Genomic DNA, 24,136 nt, shown 5'->3' with positions numbered 1-24,136 from the left:
AGTTGAAAGATCCCAGCGAGTGACATACGGCGGTATATATAGAGGGTTAAACGCGCCTCAAAAAAGGCAGTTTTTTAACGTTGGCATGGTGGTTGAGAAGTGACATCTTGCCCGAGTAGTGGTGGGTGCTGCTGACGGGGGAGGGATGTATCGCGGGCAGCCTGTTCTCTGCAGCAGATCAGTGATGTCCTGCAGCAGGTTAATGATGTCCTGCAGCAGGTCAATGATGTCCTGCAGCAGGTCAATGATGTCCTGCAGCAGATCAGTGATGTCCTGCAGCAGGTCAATGATGTCCTGCAGCAGATCAGTGATGTCCTGCAGCAGGTCAGTGATGTCCTGCAGCAGGTCAGTGATGTCCTGCAGCAGGTCAATGATGTCCTGCAGCAGGTCAATGATGTCCTGCAGCAGGTCATACGGTAGAAGTTTTGATCTATCAAATTCTGAAATGTACAGCATATCGATCAAATTCTGTAACGTTCATCAATGTCAATAAATAAAATATCAACAAACAACGACCCTAATAAAGGCAGCCAAGTTTACAAACTCTCAATGAACAATTTAATATTGTAATGCTGCTTCAATGATACACGAGTCAAAACTTGCGAATATATAAGTGATAAACCCATCCCTGCTAGCGGTACCATACGATAACACATGATGCACTCGTAAATAAATATTTTTAATAAATATTTAATAATAATTAAATATTTTTTATTATAAATAATTTTTCTAAACCTGTTTTCTATGCATTCAAGCCATCTAAACCAAGTCCAGGCTTTGCTGTTGACAACTGTGAAGATCAGAGCTAACACAACGCGGTTGCAGAGACGATCTTTACAGAGGTAGTGAGAGAAAGAGGCTCTATCCCAAAAATTTGCATCAACTAATCTAACAAATAATCGTTCACAAGTTCTTATTTATTGACAAGATGTAAAGAGCAACATCAGAAGAGAGGAACAATATATTTAGGAGAGGATAACCTCGTCTGTAACCAGTGGAATTATGTTGAAGATAATTCTGCAGAATATTCGGAGTATTCTGCAGAATATTCGGAGTATTCTGCAGAATATTCGGAGTATTCTTTCTGCATAATATTCGGAGTATTCTGCAGAATATTCGGAGTATTATGCAGAATATTCGGAGTATTCTGCAGAATATTCGGAGTATTCTGCAGAATATTCAGAGTATTCTGCAGAATATTCAGACTATTCTCCAGAAGAGCTTGTTGAATTGATTGTGAACGCGCTCATTATATTGCCGGACGTCAAGGATGGAATGACTGAGTGCGCAATACAAAGAAATTGGCCTGATGCTAAGGAGGAAAGAAACGAACTAAGTGTGATCATTTTTAACATTGCTATTAAGTGTGCATATTTTACTGCTGTTAATTTTGATAAATCAGGCAAATGTTGAAAATTGTGGACTTGCGGCCTCTTGTGCATCATTTGAAAAGCGTGTTTATGTTACATTTAGTCCCAGTAGAAAAAATATTGCGGGATGTAGCCACTGTTACGAAATTTTGAAAACGTGGGTGTAAAAGGTTATTAAATACAAGAATAAGTCTATATGATTAGATACATATAGAGCGGCGTCAAAATATTCCCATATAAGGGAGTATCTTGGTAGAGACTGTGACTATGGTCTTGTAATTATTAATTACAAGAATAAGTCTATATGATTAGGATACATAGAGCGGCGTCAAAATATTCCCATATAAGGGAGTATCTTGGTAGAGACTGTGACTATGGTGACCAGGCTTGGCCAAATGCTGCTCTTGCGGTTGTGGCTTATGAGTGAATTGCTTCCTTACTTATCATCTGCAATGATTTCTTCCCAAATATGGTATTTTACTTTATTAAAATGAAACTAAGTTTCAATGGGAACAAATGCCTAACAAAGTTTGTTTATTTAGTCAATAATTAGCACCACACCGAACAATGCAGATTTTGTACTCGCATTACAATAGTACAATATGATACCAGCTCGTATCTTTTATAACAGAAGACAAAAAATTTCTTTACATCCATGAACAATGTAAATGCATCTTTAAGACCATTTAAAATTTCATCAATATTAAATAAATCCCACAACTTTTTTTCTCGGACTGAACGGGTTAAATATGTATTTTTCACCTGAATAAACGTTTCTACTTTTCATGTGAATTAACTAACAGATTTATATAAATTTCGCCATTCACGTTGTAATATTGGTACATAACACAACTGGAATGAGATTATGCATGATATTTCAGATACATTCAATGCAGCAGCAGGCATTTAATACCAACTAAACTTTTGTACTAACAACTAACTCTTCCATGCTAGTTTGTAGTAGAGGTTGTAGTTTGTTCCCACATTCTAATTCACCGTCAAACATGTTGTCCCGATTCAGTCAATCGAAATAAGTCGAGTAGTGAACTTTTCTACAGTAGATCAATGTATTATAAGAACTAGTCAATAATTATAGGCCCATGTATTCACATCAAATGATAAAGAAATTACTTTCGACAATCTTAGTAATCTAAATTTTTAAATCTATTTTCACGTCAATTAAAAAGCAATACACGCACAAAATCTGGAAAATAAATAAGAAAAAGTGCATTGAGATCAAGGCAAGACTGACCTTGTCATCAGGAAGGCAAGACTGACCTGGGCTTCAGGAAGGCAAGACTGAACTGGGCTTCAGGAAGGCAAGACTGACCTGGGCTTCAGGAAGGCAAGACTGTCCTGGGCTTCAGGAAGGCAAGACTGACCTGGGCTTCAGGAAGGCAAGACTGACCTGGGCTTCAGGAAGGCAAGACTGTCCTGGGCTTCAGGAAGGCAAGACTGACCTGGGCTTCAGGAAGACAAGGCTGACCTGGGCTTCAGGAAGACAAGGATCTTACCGCAGGTTCGCATATTGTCTGGCAGAGACTCCAGGTCCTCAGCCAGGTCCTGTATTTGGTCCACGGATGTTCCCCAGCAACTGCACCAGTGAATGGAACATTAAATCATTATAGTATTACCTGTATATACATGAAACATCGCATTATTATAGGTCCCAATATTATAAAACATATTTGTAATATTAACTAATATTGATAAATTAGTAAATATTAAGCAAGTCAGACTGCCAGCATGTCAGACCACTCATTATACACCTCCCCTGTACAAAGGAAGAGAATGCATATAACTTAATGCACATTTAGACTGAGAGACAGCACATTTAACTAAAAGACTGCACATTTAGACTGAAAGACTGCACATTTAGACTGAAAGAAAGCACATTTAGACTGAAAGACTGCACATTTAGATTGAAAGACTACACATTCAGACTGAAAGACTGCACATTCAGACTGAAAGACTGCACATTCAGACTGAAAGACTGCACATTCAGACTGAAAGACTGCACATTCAGACTGAATGACTACACATTCAGACTGAAAGACTAGGTGCACATAGGCAATTCATGCAGGAATTAGTTCGCTCCAACGCAACTCACCGCGCTGCACGCCATGAAGCAAGCAAGTCATTACAATACAGCGGTGCAGGCCAAGCTTATAATCAAGCCAGAGGCCATACTGCAGTCATTACCTCCTCAATACAGCGGTGCAGGCCAAGCTTATAATCAAGCCAGAGGCCATACTGCAATCATTACCTCCTCAATACAGCGGTACAGGCCTAGCTTATAATCAAGCCAGAGGCCATCATCAAGATCTTCTGTATGACCTGAAGCTTGCCGAGCTCGCCAATGAAGCGCAGGCAAGCCGGACCATCTCACGGCGGGCCGGACCATCTCACGGCGGGCCGGACCATCTCACGATGGGCCGGACCATCTCACGGCGGGCGGGACCATCTCATGGGGGGGGGGGCGGTTCATTCACGGGCGGGCCGTACCATCTCATCGCGGGCCGGACAATCTCACGGCGGGCCGGACCATCTCACGGCGGGCCGGACCATCTCACGGCGGGCCGGAACATCTCACGGTGGGCCGGAGCATTTTACGGCGAACCGGACCATCTCACGGTGGGCCGGACCATCTCACGGCGGGCCGGACCATCTCACGGCGGGCCAGACCATCTCACGGCGGGCCGGACCATCTCACGGCGGGCCGGACCATCTCACGGCGGGCCGGACCATCTCACGGCGGGCCAGACCATCTCACTGGGGGCCGGACCATCTCACGGCGGGCCGGACCATCTCGCGGCGGGCTGGACCATCTCACGGCGGGCCGGACCATCTCACGGCGGGCCGGTCCATCTCACGGCGGGCCGGACCATCTGACGGCGGGCCGGACCATCTCACGGCGGGCCGGACCATCTGACGGCGGGCCGGTCCAGCTTACAACGGTCCGTCTGTCGCTGTTCCTGCTCTTCACGAGTTCTTGGTCCGCGGCTCCAGGCATCTCTGGTGCTGCGACGCATCGCAAGATCATCCTGAAAATGTACAAATTATTACGATTCATTGAGTTGCTGATATATTAAAGTCCGGCTTAACTACGAAGAATTTGTCATCCCAAATCGTGACGCGTTTCAAATCCATCCTGAGTTTGAAAAATAATTTAGAACAATTTATTTACTGATAGAAATTAGTCTGGAAACTCAACATTAAATTAACTATATCGAATCATCTTGAGGTTTTAAAAATTTTGGCTCATTGATCAATTACTAATATAATATGACCTAGCAAAACCAACATTGAATTAGTTATCTCAATTCATCTCATTATTCAAAACTAATTACGAATAATTCAATTATAGAATACAATAGTATAAATTTTAGATAATAGTTCCTGAATTACAGGAATATAGAGATTAGCAAACTTACACTGAAGTTCTCTTCTTAGCAACATTACAAATGGTTTGTATTGAGGAGACCACATTCATATACTATCACGCTGAAGACGAAATGAAGGAAAAACAAACAAACTGTCGCTTCGCTGTACGAATTTGTGGCTTTTCCCGATCTACTTTGTTTAATGCTGTGCAATGCAGGTAGCTGAAGGATCTGAAGTGATTCTAACCCTGGGCATAAAATACGTAAGCTATTTTAATTTTATGGAATTATGATTTTAACAGAAAGTGAGCATAATAAACTATTTTAAGCGTGCGTGTTTATGATTTTAATTCATTGCCACTGAACAGGCATGCTACATACCGATGACGGAGAGTTATGGGCGGCATTGGAGGTTAAGTGCGAACAGTTGCCTGTAATTCATTTATATATTGCTTGGCCTGGAGCTGCGAGCGTTTGCCTCTGACGTTAGTGAACTAAAGGCCTAATAATGTTCAGTTAGCTAGTAGCAGCTCTAGCCGGTTACAAAAACATCACAGAATATTCACAGCTTGATGTGGTCTCGCAACGCAATTCGCTGCTTCAATATTGTTGTGCATAACCGCCCGGCCTCCTCGCCGATTCTGGCCAGGAACTATAGCGCACAGGTAGCTGGGATCGAACCCGCGCCTCACTGCAGCAATCCTGATACTCGGAACTGTTACGACTGGACCCACACGTGCCATGACCCACCCTGCATGATGAAGAAGGCCGTGTCAAGCCCCATGTAGTCGGCAGGCTCCAGAGTCCCCATGGTGTAGCCGGCAAGCTCCAGAGGCCCCATGGTGTAGTCGGCATGCTCCAGAGGCCCCATAGTGTAGTCGGCATGCTCCAGAGGCCCCATGGTGTAGTCGGCAGGCTCCAGAGGCCCCATAGTGTAGTCGGCAAGCTCCAGAGGCCCCATGGTGTAGTCGGCAGGCTCCAGAGGCCCCATGGTGTAGCCGGCAGGCTCCAGAGGCCCCATGGTGTAGTCGGCAGGCTCCAGAGGCCCCATGGTGTAGTCGGCAGGCTCCAGAGGCCCCATGGTGTAGCCGGCAGGCTCCAGAGGCCCCATGGTGTAGCCGGCAGGCTCCAGAGGCCCCATAGTGTAGTCGGCAAGCTCCAGAGGCCCCATAGTGTAGTCGGCAAGCTCCAGAGGCCCCATAGTGTAGTCCGCAAGCTCCAGAGGCCCCATGGGGTAGTCAGCAGGCTCCAGAGGCCCACTGGTGTAGTCGGACCCAGCTTCATGCATGTGAGAGTGGCCACCCCAGCCTGCGCATGGCCTCCCCCCAGCCTTCGCATGGCCTGTTTATTATTTTTAAAATTTTCCAGCACTTTTTCTTGAAATAAAGTGCAATGTACGTCAAGTCATAAACAATGGTAGTTCTGCCAAAGCTCAACGAGAACTATCCTCTACTTTTGAGTTGCATTTACACTGAATAGTTCTCATTTTAATTCCTAATTCAATTACAAAGGAACTAAATGGACACATAATTAGAACTTTTGCTAAGACATAAGTGTGAATGAAATGTAATGCTCAAAATTCTGTAGAAGTTTGGTTGTCAATATTCCATTTTCGGAGACCATCAAACTAAACTGGAGTGCAGAACTCAGTGCTCTGTTACAAAGACAAGATACAATATTTCATTTGGAAAAGAGATCAGGCTTGATTTTGATATTCTCCAAAAAGTCTTCAAGAACAAGATCTGCTCTCATGAACAAAGTCAGCTCTCATGAACAAGATCTGCTCTCAAAAACAAGATCTGCTCTCAAAAACAAGATCTGCTCTCATGAACAAAGTCAGCTCTCAAGAACAAGATCTGCTCTCAAGAACAAGATCTGCTCTCAAGAACAAGATCTGCTCTCAAGAACAAGATCTGCTCTCAAGAACAAGATCTGCTCTCAAGAACAAGATCGCTCAGCAGCCAAGTCTGTGCAGCAGCGACGGCGCCTCTTATCAACAAACTCGCATATCTTGCCAGCGTCTCCCAGCAATATATATTGTTAAGCCCTAGTGGCTTAGGCGAAATTTCGACACTCAGGTTTCAAGGAGTTTTATTTGAGTAATCTTGAAAGCATAGTTTCTGCATGTATGACACAGGAAATATTAGCTATCTAATACACAAGATAAACAAATATAAGCAAAATTAAATCCAAGTGAAACAAAAAATTATATCAGAATTAATAATGAAGGACTAATAAATTGCAGGACAAAACTCACCGAGGTATTTCGCCACTAAAGGAGGTTTGAACTACGAATTATAATTTATCTCCAGGTAAACTTCGGTCGGATGACTGAAGGTCTAAACAGAAAGATTGCGTGAAGCGTAGGCTACATGTGAAAAATTGCGATTACATATATATTATATCTCCCAGGAATATTATTCAGGCTTCAGTTACAGTACCTCACTCTGGGTCATCAAAAAGCCGCAAAAAAAGTATTTATAATGTGAATAACTTCATGTTGCAGTAACTAATACGCAATGTAGTCAATAAAACTTTACATTCCTATTCAGTTTCTTTGCAATTTAATGGGAACAATGAAGCGTTTTTCACTTGTGGCCAATATATACAAGTTCTTTATTTTATAATTTATCTGAAAACAAGCTATATATATTCTAATGTCCCTATGGAGACTAATTCAGAAATTATTTTAGGTAATTTTGAAATGCAAAGAATAGAAAACGAGTTAAAAAATAAAAAGTTTGCAAAATAATAGTTTAGTTAACTACACTAACTTTAGTAAAAAGGAATAGCTTTATTATACAGGCACCTGCACCAAAATCCATAGAGAAAAAATTTGTGCCTCACTGTCACTGACGATATGATAATCTTGACACATTCTCTGCATCTATGCCGCAAATCTGATATGTATTAATAAATATCGTAATAAAAGGTATACAGAATCAAATGGAATTCATAAACAACAGACCTGACACTCGTGCAATTTGCGCTCAAATCGCGCAGCTGAGGGCGTCGCAGATAACGGCTATCAGGGCAGCAGATAACGGCGCATGCCGGCGTAGCCACCGCGGCCCCCGACCTCGGTAATCCACTCGCTCGTGTATCAAATTGACAATTTTATAAATTACACATTAATAATAAATTTACGGCCAATAGGTACACTCTCGGGAATGCGACCCAACAGCCGCTGTATATATACGATGCTAGGCTTCAAACACACGAACTGTAACAAACGCATATTAGACTTGCACTTTTGATATACCATTGCTTTATGACACTGAAATCATTCCATTCTTAACTCCTAGACACTTTCAATACCAGAATTGTAATCTTTAGCTCGTGCACCAACAGACGCGGGAGGTGGTACTGAGGAGGATGCCTGGGACGAGTCTGGACCAAAGTCAGGGAGTGAATATTTCTTGTAGGATTCATCAAGGGGAGCGTTTGGGTAAAAAAACTTTTTATTTACGGATGGATCATTTTGAAACTGGGTACATCTATGTAAAAAAGATATTAATAAATTTTTAGTTCGTGTAAATTTTTCGAAAAAATGAAATAAAAGGTGTAATTCATATAAAACGGCAAAGAACCCACGGAGGGTACTGTAAAAATCTCCTCATTCAATTGACGTGCCACAACATCGAGAGACATATCGTTCGATTCGTAAAGACCGTATCTACCGTATCTAGTGATCGAACGATTTTCAATTTTTTATGCTGTTTTTTCTGATTTTTTTCATTTTTCTCTGCTCCCCTCCCCCGTTTTTCAATATATAATCCAAACTAAAACGAAATAAAAAAAGTGATCTACGAATCGCTAACGAATCGATCAATCGATTTTTTTTACGAATCGAATGGTTTACCTCACAATGCTGTAGCTTGAAAATCATAGGAGGAGAAATATTTTTAAGGTGGCATAATTTGGAAATTTCAATTGTTCAGGGGAACCAAATAAGTAAAATTTATTTAAAAAAGGGAGAATATGCCAAAAATATTGCTTGATATTGTAGCCCAACACATTACCATCTGGTTACATGTAGAATACCAGGGTATTGACTTATTCATGTCGAGTTTAGCATTAATAATAAGCTATAAATATGACCTTTTTAGATTTATATATATATATATATTAAAAATGATCATTTTATATAATTTCAAAACGACCTAACACAGAAAAACATTGCATGTACATCCGTGGGATTTGTTTTTCTGAGCCTGCATTGCTGGTAGCATTCAAACGAGTGCAAACACTTTGCAATTAATAATGATTAAAACTAAGCTGAACGCAACACTTACTTTAGAAGTATGGACTTTTTAATTAAAATACCACACGTGCACCAGAAGGCGCGTAGTTGCAGGCGCTGACACTCGTTATCTTCCCTGGCCTGATAAGCGGCCTCCTGCTTATCTCGCCGCGCAGCTCAGGCGCTGCCTCAGTTTACCTGCTATACTTTAGCAAGTTTACCTGCTACTATGATATTTTATTTTTATACTTTAGCAAGTTTACCTGCTACTATAATATTTTATTTGCATGAATTAATTCAATTGTGGGCTCCAGTATCTCTCAAATGAAAGAACAATACGGCATCTGGTGACATGCCACAACTCACTTGATAATAATCTTATTCATATTAAAAAACTGTCATCTTTTCTGGTGGTTGACATGGTAGAACTCACTTGATAATAATCTTTTTTTATATTAAAACACTGATATTTTTCCTAGTTGTTGCAATGCCACAACTCACTTGATACTAATTTTATTTACATTAAAAAACTGCTATATTTCCCTGTAATTTCAAACCTTAACTCACCATCTTGTATCCTGCGAGGCCTGGTCTGCATGTCATCATCTGATGTTTGGCTGCTGTTCTTTGATAAGTTTACACATATATTATACCATCATTATATTAACTGATTAGATAGAGTAATTCTATAGGTAGATTATCTGTACAGATTAACTGAATAGATAGAATAATGTACAGGCTAACTGTATATAAATTGTTTTAATTCAAATTGTAATTCCCATGATCCGTTAAAGGCGCTTGATAAGAACTAGTAGTTAATGCTTAGTTAGTTGAATGTTTGAAGTTTTAACTACAGTAGAGAGTTAATGAAAGCTGCCTGGAAGCGACGCCAGCAGCGAGGAGCGAGCAGGTATATGCCTGATCACACGCACGGTAATGCAAACAACCTCAACTTATTACAAACATTCCATTTGCAGACAGAAATACAGATCAATTTGGGGCAGAAAAACATATTAGCTGATCTGCTCACATTTTAAAGACACGAATGTGTTGTGACCAACGAAATATTCATTATTTCCATTAATGTGTTGTGATCAACGAAATATTCATTATTTCCATTAATGTGTTGTGACCAACGAAATATTCATTATTTCCATTAATGTGTTGCGACCAACGAAATATTCATTATTTCCATTAATGTATTGTGATCAACGAAATATTCATTATTTCACAATTAGTGAGTACAGCTCGTAATATAGTTCACAATTAGTGAGTCGTAACATCGTAACGTCGAATTTTGGTGTTCCGTTCTGTGACGCGTCATGCTTCCCATCTCCTACTTCTGCATCTGAGGTAAAGAGCTTGTTTCGATTGTGCAAAGGCAAGAGGCTCCACTTTAAATAAATTCAGCCACGAGTATTGTGCGAGGTTGCTGATATTATGGCGCCTGTTTTAGCTCATATATTTAATTTGTGTATGTCTACTGGAATTTATCCTGATGTACTGATGCATGCTCGTGTCATAACGGTCTTTAAGTCTGACAACTCAGGTAAAGTCGTATTTAAGTATCGAATTTACTTTGCCCTTCCTTAATAAGATTTTCGAAAAATTCTTCACTCTAGACTTACGAATTTCCCTGACAAATTTTCTTTAATATCTGATAGTCAATTTGGATTCCGCGAAGGGGACCAACACTATAATGGCTATAGTTTACATAGTCCAAGATTTACTGCAGGAATTCCATGAAAAATTACTGTATTGCTCTTTTTCTTGACCTGCAAAAGTCCTTTGATTGGGTGAACCATCAAATTCTCTTGAATAAACTCTACCGTTATGGCATTAGAGGGCCTTTTTATGCATTGATAAAGTCATATCTAACCAATAAAGAACAATATATTTCATTGAGAGAGTTCAAATCGCCCTCAAGACCAATCATGATTGGAGTACCACAGGGCTATGTTCTGGGGGCCTCTTCTTTTTAATATTTTCTTAAATGACATCGCCTCTTATTTCAATGTGAACTGCAAGTTTTTGCTGATGATGCCGTTTTTTATATCTCGAAAGGTAGCTACGATGAAGCGTGTGATAGCATTTCGGAACTGTCAGCAAACTTGTCAAGATGGATATTAGTAAATAAGTTATATAGTGGCCCTGCACCGATAAAACTAAACTGATGCTTTTTACGTCTAGACCTGTTTTCGTCCCTCGGAATATCTCTTTTAATGTATCAATTTAAAATAGGTTGATGATTTTCGTTATCTAGGCTTAATCCTTGGCAATTAAATGTTTTAAGTAACATATTACTTCCGTTTGCCAGAGGCTTAGCAAAGCCCATGGAGTGTTGCATGCTCTATCAAGTATTTTACCTTTGTCCTCGTTAAAAATGCTTTTCTATTCGTTGTTTTTATCTAAATTTTCTAATACCCTTGTAATATGGGGTGGAGTGCCTCTCTGTGCAAAAAAACTGTTATCACGTTGACGAACAGGACTCTCCGGTCAATCCTTAGGGTTCGATATGTGAACTATGTACCATTGATTCGTACTAATGAATTATATAGACAGTCAAAAATCCTGAAACTCGACGACATGTATAAATTTAAGCTTTTAAAATTGATGAATAGGGCACTTTTTCATGACCAGAGTCTTTTTGAAAGTTTTTTTGTGCACCTCTTGTCTTCGTCTCAACCTTCCACCGGTCCGTTTAGAAATAAAGAAAATTGGTACTGTTTTTAATTGTGAATAACATTTTAATGAACTGCCTGATGATTTCAGAATGAATTGTACTCAATCCATTTTAAAGACAAAATTTCGTGATCCTATTCTTGCTCAATATTAATTTAACTTTGTTTATCAAAGAGTTTTTTCTTGAGACTATTTACTTATGTACGGCCTATTCTTTAGGATGTGTTATTTTTGGTGGATTTTTGTTGTACTTGTTGCCACTATTACATTCATACTTGTCACCTATTACGCCCGCGAAGATTTTTTTACAGCTTGTACAGGGCTTTTCACCTGGAAGCTTTTTTTACCAAACAGCATGTTTTAGCACATTTTCTCATTTATGGAAAAAATGCCCTATTGTGCTCGATAGTCATGTCCGTCTGTCTGTCCGTCTGTCCGTCCGTCCGTCAGTCCGTGACTTCACGTTTTCGTCGACGAGAATATGCACTCTCTGTCACTCACGGCAGTGAGTACTAAGTTATATTTTTTCTTTTCTATTGAGTCGTGCTGTGTTGCTTCTGTGTGTGAAAGAATAAAGAATATAGTTCACAATTAATGAGAACAGCAATAAATATTCAGTTTTCAATTACTGACTTCGATAGTGATTTTTATTTATCTACGACCAATTTGCTTATACCGTCAGATGATTATTTTGAGTTTAAGTCTACATTTCTGATCAAGCGGTCTCGGTATCTTTCAAAAGATTATTGATTGGATAGAGAAAAATAGTGAAGGCATTTCACGCTTAACATTTCAAAATCTTAGCGTGATATCAGTTCCAGTGAACGGCCGCTCAAACAAACTTCCTTTATCCATAACCATGAGCCATCATATATGCAATAACAACCTATATAAGGTTATATATAATATATAGAATAACAATAATAACATTTTCATCAATAAACTTCGATACTTATCAAGCATTTTGCCGTAGCCGTTACTCTGAGCTAAAGCGTCGTTCGTTATGGATATACATGTGTCAGTTGCTGAAATTAGTAAATACAATATAACAAATATGTCTCTCGAAATGACTTGTGCTAAAACACTTCTTTCGGATGTCTATACAAATAGAATATTAAGTTATGTATAGTCATATAAAGTTATATATGATATATAGAACAACAAGTTATATATAATATATAGCACAACAAGGTATATATAATATATGGAATAAGGATAATGGAAGTAATGCTCCTGCTGGCTCTTACTTGGGCGCTCAGCCTACGTGAGCCCCGGCAGGTCTTATCTTATCAGTTGAGATAACGGCCCCCTGAGGAGGGAGGCTCTGTGATGCGTGATCATGTCTTCACATCGCGGTGATGTCTATGTCTGATAAGAGGTTATGTCTGCATCGCGGCGATGTCTATGTCTGGTGAGAGGATATGTCTGCATCGCGGTGATGTCTATGTTTGGTGAGAGGTTATGTCTGCATCGCGGTGATGTCTATGTTTGGTGAGAGGTTATGTCTGCATCGCGGTGATGTCTATGTCTGGTGAGAGGTTATGTNGTCCCTAGCATCTCATGGTCCCTAGCATCTCATGGTCCCTAGCATCTCATGGTCCCTAGCATCTCATGGTCCCTAGCATCTCATGGTCCCTAGCATCTCATGGTCCCTAGCATCTCATGGTCCCTAGCATCTCATGGTCCCTAGCATCTCATGGTCCCTAGCATCTCATGGTCCCTAGCATCTCATGGTCCCTAGCATCTCATGGTCCCTAGCATCTCATGGTCCCTAGCATCTCATGGTCCCTAGCATCTCATGGTCCCTAGCATCTCATGGTCCCTAGCATCTCATGGTCCCTAGCATCTCATGGTCCCTAGCATCTCATGGTCCCTAGCATCTCATGGTCCCTAGCATCTCATGGTCCCTAGCATCTCATGGTCCCTAGCATCTCATGGTCCCTAGCATCTCATGGTCCCTAGCATCTCATGGTCCCTAGCATCTCATGGTCCCTAGCATCTCATGGTCCCTAGCATCTCATGGTCCCTAGCATCTCATGGTCCCTAGCATCTCATGGTCCCTAGCATCTCATGGTCCCTAGCATCTCATGGTCCCTAGCATCTCATGGTCCCTAGCATCTCATGGTCCCTAGCATCTCATGGTCCCTAGCATCTCATGGTCCCTAGCATCTCATGGTCCCTAGCATCTCATGGTCCCTAGCATCTCATGGTCCCTAGCATCTCATGGTCCCTAGCATCTCATGGTCCCTAGCATCTCATGGTCCCTAGCATCTCATGGTCCCTAGCATCTCATGGTCCCTAGCATCTCATGGTCCCTAGCATCTCATGGTCCCTAGCATCTCATGGTCCCTAGCATCTCATGGTCCCTAGCATCTCATGGTCCCTAGCATCTCATGGTCCTAGCATCTCATGGTCCCATGGCCATAGTCCCTGGCGACTATGGCGAATGAAACGAGTGTGGCAAATTTAATCACGTGTTTATTAGAATCATTAATGGCACACAGATATTTAACGCAGATACGGTCTAGTAAATCCCACACTAAACAGAAAGTCTAATTAATCCCGCATGTAATTTTGGTGGCGAGAAGCGCCCTGGCGGAAGACGTGAGCAACAAGAGGCTCACTCCGCTCTTATAACTACAGGGATAACTACGTAACGCTAATAAATGAATGTTACAACACATCAAGACACAAATACAAATCAGTATATCAAGATTAAATGATTATAAGTATTACAAGTAAATCCACACATTTTCTACCAAAGGCACTTTAAATTCATGCAAACCATTATAAAAACCAAAAAAGTATATAGTCCATTAAGTGTTCAGTCCAAGGCAAAATTAGAAATGCTTAAGTTAAGCCTGGCTTTTCAATGCACTTATCTTCGTTTTGCTTTTAATTAATCACACTTTCAGCATTCAGCATTTCAAAATTTATGTTTTGAGAAAATTATTGAATTTCCAAAAATCGACTGTCAAACGCAAAGAAACATCACAATTTTGAACGATCACCACAGGCGATGTCCACTGACGGGTTCATTTCTTGACAATTCCTCAATCTACCCTTTTCTTGATCTCAGCATCAACACTTCGGTCAGTTTTACAGGCTCAGGAATAACAATTTCACACTTTATATATAGTACGAATCATTTATATGAACATAATGAGCTAATTATTAATGAGTTTAAGACGAACTCCGCAACGTCATCGCAAGATTTCGCCTGCTACATCACAATATATAATTATCAAGATGATTGCGTACGGTCAAAAGATTTCAAAGTCGATCAATTCAAAGTCGATCAATTTTATGAACCAATGATGGCGCTGGTTTACACATTTTCATTGAAAATATGGTGAATTTCCTCGGTATTTTCTTTGCTCTAACATTTACTGTTATTAACGCGTTTTCTGTATATCCATGTTAGAAAATTTTCTTATGATAAACTGATTGATATCTCGCTTTAGGAAAGCGTGAATGACCTTCAACGTTTCTGTTAGAGTGTTAAAAGTGGAAGAGCATATAAAATTCTTACGTAATTCGAAGTATTTAAATACTGACGTGAAATAAATATCACAAATGGCACCGGAAATTGGCCCACAATATCGTGCTATGCGAATGAACTAGATGGAGGATGAAGTTCATTCTCCCGTCACTGTTTCTAACCCCTGCCCCTCCTCCCTCTCTCAAAACCCCCCCATGCACGGCCTGCTTGCAACTATGTACAGCTCCCTGCCGGGCAATCCCAAGTACCAGCGCTAAAACAGCGCAGAGTTCCGTCCCTGCCGAGCTGCTAGAATTTTGTCTCTATATCAGCCATGGCGCAGCGCAATGTTAGGGATAGATGGCCGGTTATAGTTTCATGGCTCCATCCTGCTAAAGCGCGACCAGCCCGGCTAAACCCGGCGCCGGTCTCGGCTCAAAATTTTAACTGGGGAAGTGCAGACATGGCCACGGAATGAGACCAGCCGTTAACATCTTGACTCTTCTCTCTTTTTCTCTGTCTCTCTCTCTGTCTTCCTTCACTTATTATCAGTTCGTCTTGTCATTTACGAACATATTTACTTTCCTTTTGCCTTGACCACCATCATTCACCACATCGTCCCCATCATTCAGTTTTAACGCTAGCAAGACGTGAGGAACAAGCGATGAGAGCGAATCAGCTATGCCCTGCAACAAGACAAGAATTATGTTCATAAATAAAAAATTTGTTCAACAAAATGTCAAACTAATTGCGTTACAAATAAAACCACGTAAACACTAATTATATAAAATGATATCGAATTGCAGCTAGACTGGCTAGGCCGTGAGTGAGGTTATATATTAATTACAGTAAAGATAATGATATCCATATGACATAAAACATATACACAGCCACATTAATCCCACACAAAACACGCACACAGCCTCATTAATCCCACACAAAACACACACACAGCCTCATTAATCCCACACACACACACACAGCCTCATTAATCCCACACAAAACACACACACAGCCTCACTAATCCCACACAAAACACACACACCGCCTCATTAATCCCACACAAAACACACACACAGCCTCATTAATCCCACACAAAACACACACACACAGCCTCATTAATCCCACACAAAACACACACACAGCCTCATTAATCCCACACAAAACACACATTATTGTCCTCGGAGGCGCTGGTATCTATGATACGCCGCCTGCAGTTCGGCGTCACTGGGCACCGCTGGTCCCCCCGGGTGCATGTCGTCCCTGATGTAGAGGTAAACATCCCCCTCCCTGTGGGAGTGCGGCAGTGAATATCCTGCGTGGCATGCGGCATGTGACATGCCAGCAGCCGCCATCTTGTGTGGCGCTATCATTTGCCGACAAATGGCGACCAATGACAGAGCGCCATCATCTTATCATTAATATATTGAAGATGATTATCATCAATATATTAATTACATATGATCATACAGGATTATAGAGAATTAATATATTGGAATAACTATAATGTAGGATTAGAATTATTAATACTTTAATTATGTTAAATAATATAAATGTGCTGTATTATATAATAAGATATTGGTTATATATAATGTTAAATAAATAATAATAATTTTAATCATTATTAAAAACGATTATGATTAATTATTCATTAAATAAGTAATGAATGATTAATAACCTCACAACTAACAATGTCTGCTGCTCAATACATGAGGATTTGTCACCACAAGCTCTCTGACATCAACAACAACCATTATTATTGTTGTTGTTATCATTATTTTATTTATTTATTTAATTATTAATAAGTTACGTTATGAATAGATACTGAATAATATATATAATATGTTATTTATAATATAATACGATGAACTATAATATATGATAATATATAATAATAATTATTTGCATTATTATTGTTATTATTTTTATGGTTATTATTATTATATATTATATTACATTACATTTATTTAAATAATATCAAATTAAAACGAATATAGGTTGAAGATATGGGATTAAAATTATGGACGACATCATTATTCTGATGTCAAATGATAATGATTGTCGTGATGATGGCGCTGTGTCCAATGATTGGTCGCCATCTGAGTGGGCGGTTCATCATCATCGGCCGCCATTTTGTTTCATTTGCGGCGGCCATCAGTCACAATAAACACTATCATTGCAGTCAATATATATAAGAATATAATTATATAATTAAGCGCTATAGTAATATTGGCCAACAGTTCAGTGGCCGCCGTCCACTCACCCGTAAACCACGGTGCGCGTGCTGCCCCCGCCACCCGTCCTCACTCCTGCCCCGTGCAGCTGTAGCAGCAGCGACGGCAGCTCCTCTGCGCGAAGCCTGCTGCCCCGCAGCGACAGCCACGCGAACCTGGGCACACAAACTGCTGTGTCATTCCTCGTATACAATGCATAACTATAAGATGTATAAGATTGCAATGTATAAGATTGATGTATAAGATTGACTCACTAACGATTGCTAAATGCGAACAAATGATTAAGTCAATAATGATTAAAACGATTTATATTAATAACTATGCGTATAAATAACATATATAACAAATTTCCCCCCGCGGGGATCGGGGGGCTACTCACCTCTTGCCAGGGGGGGCGAGGGAGGTGACGGAGTGGGCCACGGCCCCCCAGGACCCCTCATCGGCCCCCTCTACGTACAGCGTGATAAACGTGAAGAAAGATAACAGTGATGCAAGATGACAGTGAAGCAAGATAACAGTGATGCAAGATAACAGTGAAGCAAAATAACAGTGATACAAGATAACAGTGATGCAAAATAACAGTGATGAACACAACAGTGATGCAGGATAACAGTGATGCAAGATAACAGTGATGCAAGATAACAGTGATGCAAGATAACAGTGATGCAAGATAACAGTGATGCAAGATAACAGTGATGCAAGATAACAGTGATGAAGCACAACAGTGATGCAGGATAACAGCCCAAATAAAAATTAAAGGTGGCGCACCAATGATTATTGGTGGCGATAGTAGATTATAGGTGGCGTAACGGTGGGTGGCCAGATCTGCCGAAAATCGACAATAAAACATCAATAAATCGAAAGGGTGGCGAGTATAGGTGGGAGTCATCGATGAATCATCGATGAGTTATAGGGTCTGAACATCTATGGCACATTGCAGACAAATCTCTTGTGAGCCACCGATAACCGTTTGCCCAAACTGCACAGTGCACGAAGGTATAATTGCCACTGTAATTTATCCAACGTAGAAAGGTGTTATTGGGTTGCGGGTCATTCGAGATGAAGACGAAACCATGACTTCGTTTTGTGTGCTTGGCTTCTAAGATCAAGTTCTGGTAAGAAAATTTGGCGTGAATTAGGTAGGTTCCAATAAAACTGATGGAGAGAAGCAAGGTGCTCAAAAAATTGTCACGCCAAAGTGAAGCCACTGGCCATGTATCAGACTGTTCATGATATAAATTGTCCGATATACAATGACAAAATTATGTTGCACTAAATACAGTTTTTCCATAGATGACGGCGAATCCAATTTTTCATGTTCACCTGAAATATTGCGTAAATTTATTGTGAATTTCGCGTATGCGCCAACTGGCTGTGTTGGAAGTATTGCGATCAACTGAGACTAATTATTGTATCATTAAGTATAAATATGGACCGATAAAGTTTGTTCCATAATATTTACAATATTCTGAAGTTGCCCCATTTATCTAAACTCTGAAGCCAAGTTGAGGTAGTCGACAGCGGCTCGGCTCGGCTCGTTTGCACAGCGGCTAGGCATCAAGAGCAGCGAGTTAGCGAGTTAGTCCAGTACAGTAAGCACACGTTCATACCGGTTGGGTTGACTTGACGCGCGCGTCGGCGTTGAGCTTCCTACTAATCTTTCCCGTGTCCTGCTTGAAACATGTGCTTTCCGGGGAATTTGCTTGTCATAAAAGTATCCTTTTTACGCAGTGGATGCGAGTAAAAATTCGGTTATCCATCCTGACTTCGATTGTAAAATTTAATATACAGTCAGATAATTATTTAGATAATAGTGACTAGAAGTGGTGCAGGTATTTCACGCCTGACATTTCAAAATAATTGTGTAATATCAATTCTTTATTTCACGTCAGAATATTCTTGGTGAAAATATATCGAATCAAACCGCTGTCAGAATTGGTGTAATGTTGACATTATAAAACTTCGATGCTTATTAAGCATTTTCCAGTAGCCTTTACTCCGAGCTGAACCATCGTTCGATCGTTATGGATAAATGAAGATGAAGTTTCTTCCAGCGGGTGTTTACTCGAATGCAGCAGCATGTTCAAATAAAATTGTTGATGGAACCATCTAATCATCACGGTGGCAGCATTAACTTCTCTCATTTGATGAAATTAATATTTGCAATACTTCAATTAAAAGTTTTAAAATTACTCGACTGCCATGTCCTCTCCGGTGGCACAACGGTAGAGACTCGGCTTCGCGTGCGGGAGATCGGAGTTCGAATTCTGCATAGAGGGACACTTCTTCAAGTCGATTTCTCACAAGGTATGTGTATGGTACTCTGATTATTTGTTCCTGCTACATGTCTGACATTGTTACCCGTAATGCCTTGGTGGATTTCCATATGTAGCCCTTAGAATGGTGTTTGTATGAAGCAATATCAGTAAATACGAATGCATCAGATTTGAAACTAAATTAAAAATTTTTATCGACTTAATTTTAAAGGTGGCCATCGGTGTCTCATAGATGCGCCACTGGTGCCAATGGGCAGTTATTGGTGCAAGAAGAGTTTTACGGGTAGGGGGGCCATCGGCAGGTTATAGGTGTAGGATAGGTGGTGCACGCCACTCTTAATTCACTATATAAATCATAGTCGCTCCACCTATGGCGTCCGCTGACAGCCATCCTATAAACATAGGTGCTCCACTCTTAATTTTTATTTGGGAGTGATGCAAGACATGAGTGATGCAAGATAACAGTGATTCAAGATAACAGTGATGAAAGATAATAGTGATGCAAGATAACAGTGATGCAAGATAACATTGATGCAAGACAATAGTTTTACCCAAGTACATACGTATATACATAATTTAATATTAGTGTAGTTAGGCAGAAGTTCTTCATTTATACAGGTTTGGTTGAAGACCAGAGCGTACTTTTTATTTACGATTTTCTCATTGTTATTTTCGATTAGCCGAACGAAATTTCTAGCTGGAGCTTGGAGATCAAAAAGTAGATTACCGAATGACATTTTATTGCAGTGCGACGTTTCGAATATATCAATATTCATTATCAAGCAAGTGAACAGTTATTACCTGTCTCTTATACACATCTAGATGTGTATAAGAGACAGGTAGAAAGTATTACCCTCTCAACCAATCACAGATGGGAGATGACATGACTCCGCCCACTCACAGATGAGAGATGACATGACTCCGCCCANATATATATGTGCGCCCCCACTCCCCTCCCCGACCCTCGGTGACGTCTGAAGGTCAGGGTGGAGGTGTGGGGTTGGGGCAGGGAGGGGCGTGGGTGTGGGGGCGGGGATGTGGCCACTCACGGCATTCGCCAAGAAGCTCCGCCCCCCACCTGCTTCCTCCCCTCTAACCCCCCTGCTTCTCCCTCTACCCCCTCCCCTCCTGTATTCCTTCCATCGCCCTGAGGGCATCACCTGCAACTGCAGTTTCTTACATGCACTCAAAGGATCTTACATGCACTCAAAGGTTCTGACATGCACTCAAAGGTTCTGACATGCACTCAAAGGTTCTGACATGCACTCAAAGGTTCTGAAATGCACTCAAAGGTTCTGACATGCACTCAAAGGTTCTGACATGCACTCAAAGGTTCTGACATGCACTCAAAGGTTCTTACATGCACTCAAAGGTTCCTGCATGCACTCAAAAGTTATAGCATGCACTCAAAGGTTCTTGTGTGCACTCAAAGGTTCTTGCATGCACTCAAAGGTCCTTGCATGCACTCACAGCTTCTTACATGCACTCAAAGCTTCTTGCATGCACTCAAAGGTTCTTATACATAGACTTCATGGAGTAAATTCATTTTACATTACCTGGAAGCTCAGAGCTCACTTTCCAAAATAATGCTCTAGAATTCATTCATGTTCACACTCGTCACAACTACCTGATCATGGGAAACTCTGAACTATGTACCTTGGTAATTTAATTATTAATTAAATGAGCTAAATATGAAGACATTTTTCACAGTGTGGTAAAAATAAAGTCTCGCCGGCGCTCGGTTGTTCCTCAGTAGATCTTGCGTCGATTCAAATATTTCCGCTGCATTATTTTAAGTAATATTATCCAAGAGACCAACCTTGACTTTTAGTTGAAACTTTAGACCTAAAGCTTAATAAGTGTTAATTTAGGGTGAGAGTGTTCATACCTTGTGCCAAGCATTGGCAGGAGGAGGTCTTCGTTGCTCTTGTATTTATCATCGGCAGGGTTCTGCAGCTCAAGACGGACGCGCCCATCGCGACGCTGCACAAGTTCTGCCCACCGCCTCTTGCTTAGGTCGTCAGGTTTGATCTTCACCTCCAGGAGGTCAGGTTGTGCGTATGGCAACATGGCTGCGACCAGCGCTACATCGCGTCCTGCGGCCATGAACATGGTTTGAACTTTTAATTTTGTAAGCTGTAAGAATACTAAGAAGTTTCAGAGCGTTTACTCCTCACTGAAAATGCAGTTTCGTCTGCAACTCACGGTTTATGCGAAAAAAATTCATTGGACTCCAAATTTTCCTTACAATTTCAAGGTGTTGCTGAAGATGGTAAAATATGCTATCAATGATTGTTACAATTATCATTTTGAATATTTTCAAATCAAATTACAAAACTTGCGTGTTCCATTAATCGTCTCATTAGGTACAAAGTTCACCAACCTGTTTCGACACGCCACGTCTTGTCTTCTTTGAGTTTGCTAAGAGCGGCAGGCTTGGCCAGCTGCTCAACGTCAGGGCAGATGCGGAGACACTCCTCCCAGTCGGCGGCAGAGACGACGCCGGCGTCACGCAGCGCCTGCTCCAGCTCTGGCCAGCGTCTCTCCAAGAGGCGAGGCTTGCAGCGGCTGAGGCCCTGCACCACGTACTGCAGTACTTCGCGCAGGCTGGGACAAAAGCGTTCATGTAAAGGCTTTTAAAAGTGAATATCGCGAAGGGTTAAGTTATCAAGGACATATATAAGTTGTTCATAAGTTATTCTTTTTTTGCGTTTTGTTATACAATTTGAGTTGCTAGTGAGTCACGTACAGCCGCAACTGTTGGCAGCTCTCCAAGACGCATGTTAACTGTTGAGTTATTATAATTAGACCATCTAGTGATATTATTAGAAAAATATAACTCAAACGTATAGATGCAGGTGAATGATTAAAAATGAGATTGATTGATTGCAACGTATGCGCGACTTAAAAAAGGTAAATTTGAGGAAGGCGAGGAGGGAATAAATGTATGAATAAATGTTGTCACTATTTCCTCTTGCTCTTGTTCATTTGTTGCGATAAACTTCGAAAAACAAAGCCCAATATTCCTCTTAATATTTTCCTGCAGTACAATCCACGTATTAAACGCCCTGTTAAAATCTACATAAATTAGATCAACACATCAGGTATTGCGAAGGGTAAAGTTAAAGAATTTTTGTTAACGATATAACTAAGTTACCTAAAGCGACTTGTGTTTCTCTCTGCCTCCTTACCTGCTCATTTCCTTAGGTTCGGCCTCTAGGATATTTTTCAGGGTGCCCTTGCCCTCTAGGATGCGCTGCACAATAAATTCTGCAGCAAACATTTCTTGAATAGATTTGTGATGGAAAGTGTAGGTTGTTTCTCCGATTCCAGAAAGAGGTCTGTTTACTTTCAACACTACCGAGAGGATAATTTCAGAGCTACACTCTACCTTGTTATTCAGTATTGGAATGCATTTCCGTTTAACCTGAAGCAGTTCTTTTTCTGAGAAAGATACAGTGTTTTCTCGAATAAATTCCAACGCTGCTTTACCAATGACAACAAACAGATCATCTAACATGACTTCGCATTCATGATGAGTCATATCAGCAAGCTTTATGGTGACAATCTTCTTATACAAGCGTAGTATATCATTCGCCACGTCCCCGGGCTATTCCCACGACGAGATTGTCTCAGGTATGTGCTTATGCATGTCGCAGAAAAGAATCAAGTTGATGGGTTCGGTGAACAGAATTCGGACATCGTTATTCAGCGTTTTGAAGCTTTCTGTCATTTCACCTTTTTTGATGCCTAAACTCTTCTCGTACCTTGTCAGAAATTCCAGCTGCTCATCCAGCTCAGTGAGCGGCTTGATCTCGAATTCGGTAGAATTGACATCGTTAGTAGCAAGAAGCATTTCCAGTTTCTTCTTCGCACTGTGAGGACGAGTGGTGATCAGCACGCGGCAGTTGCTGCTTGACGTCTTCTTGATGATTTCTTCCACTACGTTGGTTGAAACTTTGTTTACTTCATCGTACCCATCGATGACAAATAGGGCGTCTAGACGTACGAGGGCATCAAGGACGTTTCGTTTGCCCTCAAATTCCCTACACAGTTCCTTAAAGTGCTGCTCGATGACGTCAGCCAGTGTTTCAGTAGTTCGATCCCTGCACTCGAACAGGATGAGCTGTTCAAATTGTCGCAAGTAATCAGCATTTCCGTCCTGTAGCTCGAAAAACTGAAGCACGATGTTTTTTAGCAGAGTAGTCTTACCGGCACCAGCAACACCGGATACAATAATTGCCTTCTCAGGAGCCTTGAAAATTTCGGTGTACGGAAGAACTTGACCGTTAGGGCCTTCTCTCACCATCACGTCGAGAGCATGAAATACTTCCAGACGCTGCACAATGCTGTTAAGTAGCGGGAGCGTCTCTTTGGACAGTTTGGTTTTCCAGAGGTTCTTAACGGCCAGTTTTCCTGACATAGCCAATCTTGTACACCAGTAGTAAATGCTCTTTTTGTCAGTAG

The 24,136-nt window shown here is 40.9% G+C and overlaps 2 protein-coding genes across 2 annotated transcripts; both read right to left on the bottom strand.

The window, feature by feature from the left end:
• Positions 1–5,471: 5,471 nt before the first annotated feature.
• On the bottom strand, positions 5,472–6,041 carry LOC108665106. Its single transcript, XM_018151828.1, has one exon. It carries the CDS (start codon positions 6,039–6,041, stop codon positions 5,472–5,474), a length of 570 nt encoding a protein of 189 aa, XP_018007317.1.
• Positions 6,042–16,331: 10,290 nt separating this feature from the next.
• LOC125178914 lies at positions 16,332–23,132 on the bottom strand. The gene is made up of 5 exons (XM_047883774.1): positions 22,861–23,132; positions 22,053–22,276; positions 21,558–21,765; positions 17,423–17,548; positions 16,332–16,449 (listed from the first exon to the last, which is right to left on the bottom strand). Exons 1-5 carry the CDS (start codon positions 22,950–22,952, stop codon positions 16,332–16,334), a joined length of 768 nt encoding a protein of 255 aa, XP_047739730.1. The 5' UTR covers positions 22,953–23,132.
• Between the last annotated feature and the right edge of the window lie 1,004 nt (positions 23,133–24,136).

This window comes from Hyalella azteca, unplaced genomic scaffold (assembly GCF_000764305.2).
Source record: "Hyalella azteca isolate HAZT.00-mixed unplaced genomic scaffold, Hazt_2.0.2 contig13670, whole genome shotgun sequence".
Classification (NCBI taxonomy): Eukaryota; Metazoa; Arthropoda; class Malacostraca; order Amphipoda; family Hyalellidae; genus Hyalella; species Hyalella azteca.
The sequence above is the reverse complement of the archived record's forward strand: the minus strand, read 5'-3'. Positions and strand labels throughout refer to the sequence as shown.

Excerpts from the sequence above, each read along its gene's own strand:
- LOC125178914 (XM_047883774.1), bottom strand. The coding sequence starts at position 22,952 with ATGTTTGCTGCAGAATTTATTGTGCAGCGCATCCTAGAGGGCAAGGGC. Across the intron at positions 17,549-21,557 it reads CTGCCAATGCTTGGCACAAG|GTTCGCGTGGCTGTCGCTGC; the intron begins GTATGAACACTC and ends TTGTGTGCCCAG. Across the intron at positions 16,450-17,422 it reads ACGCGCACCGTGGTTTACGG|GGAGGGGGATGTTTACCTCT; the intron begins GTGAGTGGACGG and ends GCACTCCCACAG.
- LOC108665106 (XM_018151828.1), bottom strand. The coding sequence starts at position 6,041 with ATGCATGAAGCTGGGTCCGACTACACCAGTGGGCCTCTGGAGCCTGCT.